The following is a 2077-nucleotide window of genomic DNA, read 5'->3' as shown; positions in this document are numbered from 1 at the left end:
CCTCAGAGCCTGGTTCCACTCTAGGTTTCTTCCTAGGTTTTGGCCTTTCTAGGGAGTTTTTCCTAGCCACCGTGCTTCTACACCTGCATTGCTTGCTGTTTGGGGTTTTAGGCTGAGTTTCTATACAGCACTTTGAGATATCAGCTGATGTACGAAGGGCTTTATAAATAAGTTTGATTTGATTAGTTCTGAGGGTCCAGCTGAGACACAGATAACAATCTCTCTCTGTCTGTCTAGGTGGATGGTGTGTTGTGTGATGGGCCGTCCCCTGAAAACAGTGCCTCCACTGTGGTCGACTGCACCAAGATAGAGAGCGGCCATATTGGATTCTTCAGAGTGGGCCTCATCCCCAAGTCCCAGGTAAACAGGGTTAAGGTTAGGGCTGGGGTTAGAGTTAGGGACTCTTCAGAGTGGGCCTCATTGTGTGTGTGTGTGTGTGTGTGTGTGTGTGTGTGTGTGTGTGTGTGTGTGTGTGTGTGTGTGTGTGTGTGTGTGTGTGTGTGTGTGTGTGTGTGTGTGCATGCTTGTCTATATGTAGTGTCTAACACCTCTGTTATGTGTGTGTGCCAGGTGCTCCAGATCTTTGAAGACATCCAGAAAAGGCACTCCCATGGCCAGATAAACCCTGGATTTGAAACAGACCTCACAGAGCCTGGCCCTAACCTGACAGACCCTCAGAGACACACAGAACAACACAATACACAGTCCCCAGAATCCTCTCCAGTTCCACCAGCCACCCAGTCTCCTGCCTACATAGACACCTCTCCACATCCATCAGACTCCCCAAGCTACCGCCCCTGGGTCCTGACAACTACTGAAGACTCTTAGTTACTGTCTTAGTTTAGAACATGTAGAAAGTGTAACATAAACTGTCTTATTTTAGCTTTCATGTTTTCTAGGTGGAAATTAGGCGGTGTTCGCTGAATAACCACAACACAGCAAGAAAATGAATATTTAAGACAAACAGTATTTATGTATGTTTAAATGTATATTAAAGGCAAAATCTCTTTCTCTGCTGTTTGGTAATTACAGAACTTTTGTAAATATTGGGTTCATTCTAACTAACTATGTATTAGGGTTGTAGCTCTACAGTTGCTATGGAGACAGATAGTTGTCACATACATACTGTGTTCTCTGTAATGGAGCTGTTTTAAAGAAGCCTGTGCCATCGACAAATTCATGTAAGAAACATATTTTCTTTGCGGATCTATAAAGGCATTAGCCTAAATAACGATCCCATATTCCGATTGTTATATCAGTCTGCGCATCAACACAATGATGGAATAATCACTTATGAAGCTGTCTTATTAGTCACATAGACAACTGCTTGTCCATGATTAGATCAATTCCTATGTTGATGGCAGGACTGGTACATGTGTAATATAGAACACATGCAGATAGAGGATGTGTTGTTAATCACTGACACTGCTGTTTGGATCTTCAATTAACCCGCCCTTTCATTGGATCAACCTGTTTGGATCTTCAATTAACCTGCCCTTTCATTGGATCAACCTGTTTGGATCTTCAATTAACCTGCCCTTTCATTGGATCAACCTGTTTGGATCTTCAATTAACCTGCCCTTTCATTGGATCAACCTGTTTGGATCTTCAATTAACCTGCCCTTTCATTGGATCAACCTGTTTGGATCTTCAATTAACCCGCCCTTTCATTGGATCAACCTGTTTGGATCTTCAATTAACCTGCCCTTTCATTGGATCAACCTGTTTGGATCTTCAATTAACCTGCCCTTTCATTGGATCAACCTGTTTGGATCTTCAATTAACCTGCCCTTTCATTGGATCAACCTCAGAGATATCTCCCTCTAGATAGAATGTATTAACCTCTAAACAGAATATATCTCCCTCTAGATAGAATATATTAACCTCTAGACAGAATATATCCACCTCTAGATAGAATATATCCACCTCTAGATAGAATATATCCACCTCTAGACAGAATATATCCACCTCTAGATAGAATATATCCACCTCTAGACAGAATATTCCCACCTCTAGATATAATATATCCACCTCTAGATAGAATATATCCACCTCTAGATAGAATATATCCACCTCT

The 2077-nt window shown here is 41.8% G+C and overlaps 1 protein-coding gene across 1 annotated transcript in view; it reads left to right on the top strand.

Moving 5' to 3' along the window:
• si:ch211-153b23.4 (uncharacterized protein LOC335392 homolog) overlaps positions 1-1011 on the top strand; it is a 28305-nt gene extending 27294 nt beyond the window's left edge. The window contains exons 10-11 of the mRNA XM_065020023.1: positions 238-360; positions 571-1011. Coding sequence (XP_064876095.1) covers positions 238-360; positions 571-828 — 381 coding nt within the window. The 3' untranslated portion in view covers positions 829-1011. The remainder of the gene's footprint in view (positions 1-237; positions 361-570) is intronic.
• The last annotated feature ends 1066 nt before the right edge of the window (positions 1012-2077 follow it).

The sequence above is a fragment of the Oncorhynchus nerka genome, linkage group LG6, assembly GCF_034236695.1.
Source record: "Oncorhynchus nerka isolate Pitt River linkage group LG6, Oner_Uvic_2.0, whole genome shotgun sequence".
NCBI classification, from domain to species: Eukaryota; Metazoa; Chordata; class Actinopteri; order Salmoniformes; family Salmonidae; genus Oncorhynchus; species Oncorhynchus nerka.
Note: the sequence above shows the minus strand (reverse complement) of the source record. Positions and strands in the feature narration are given on the sequence as shown.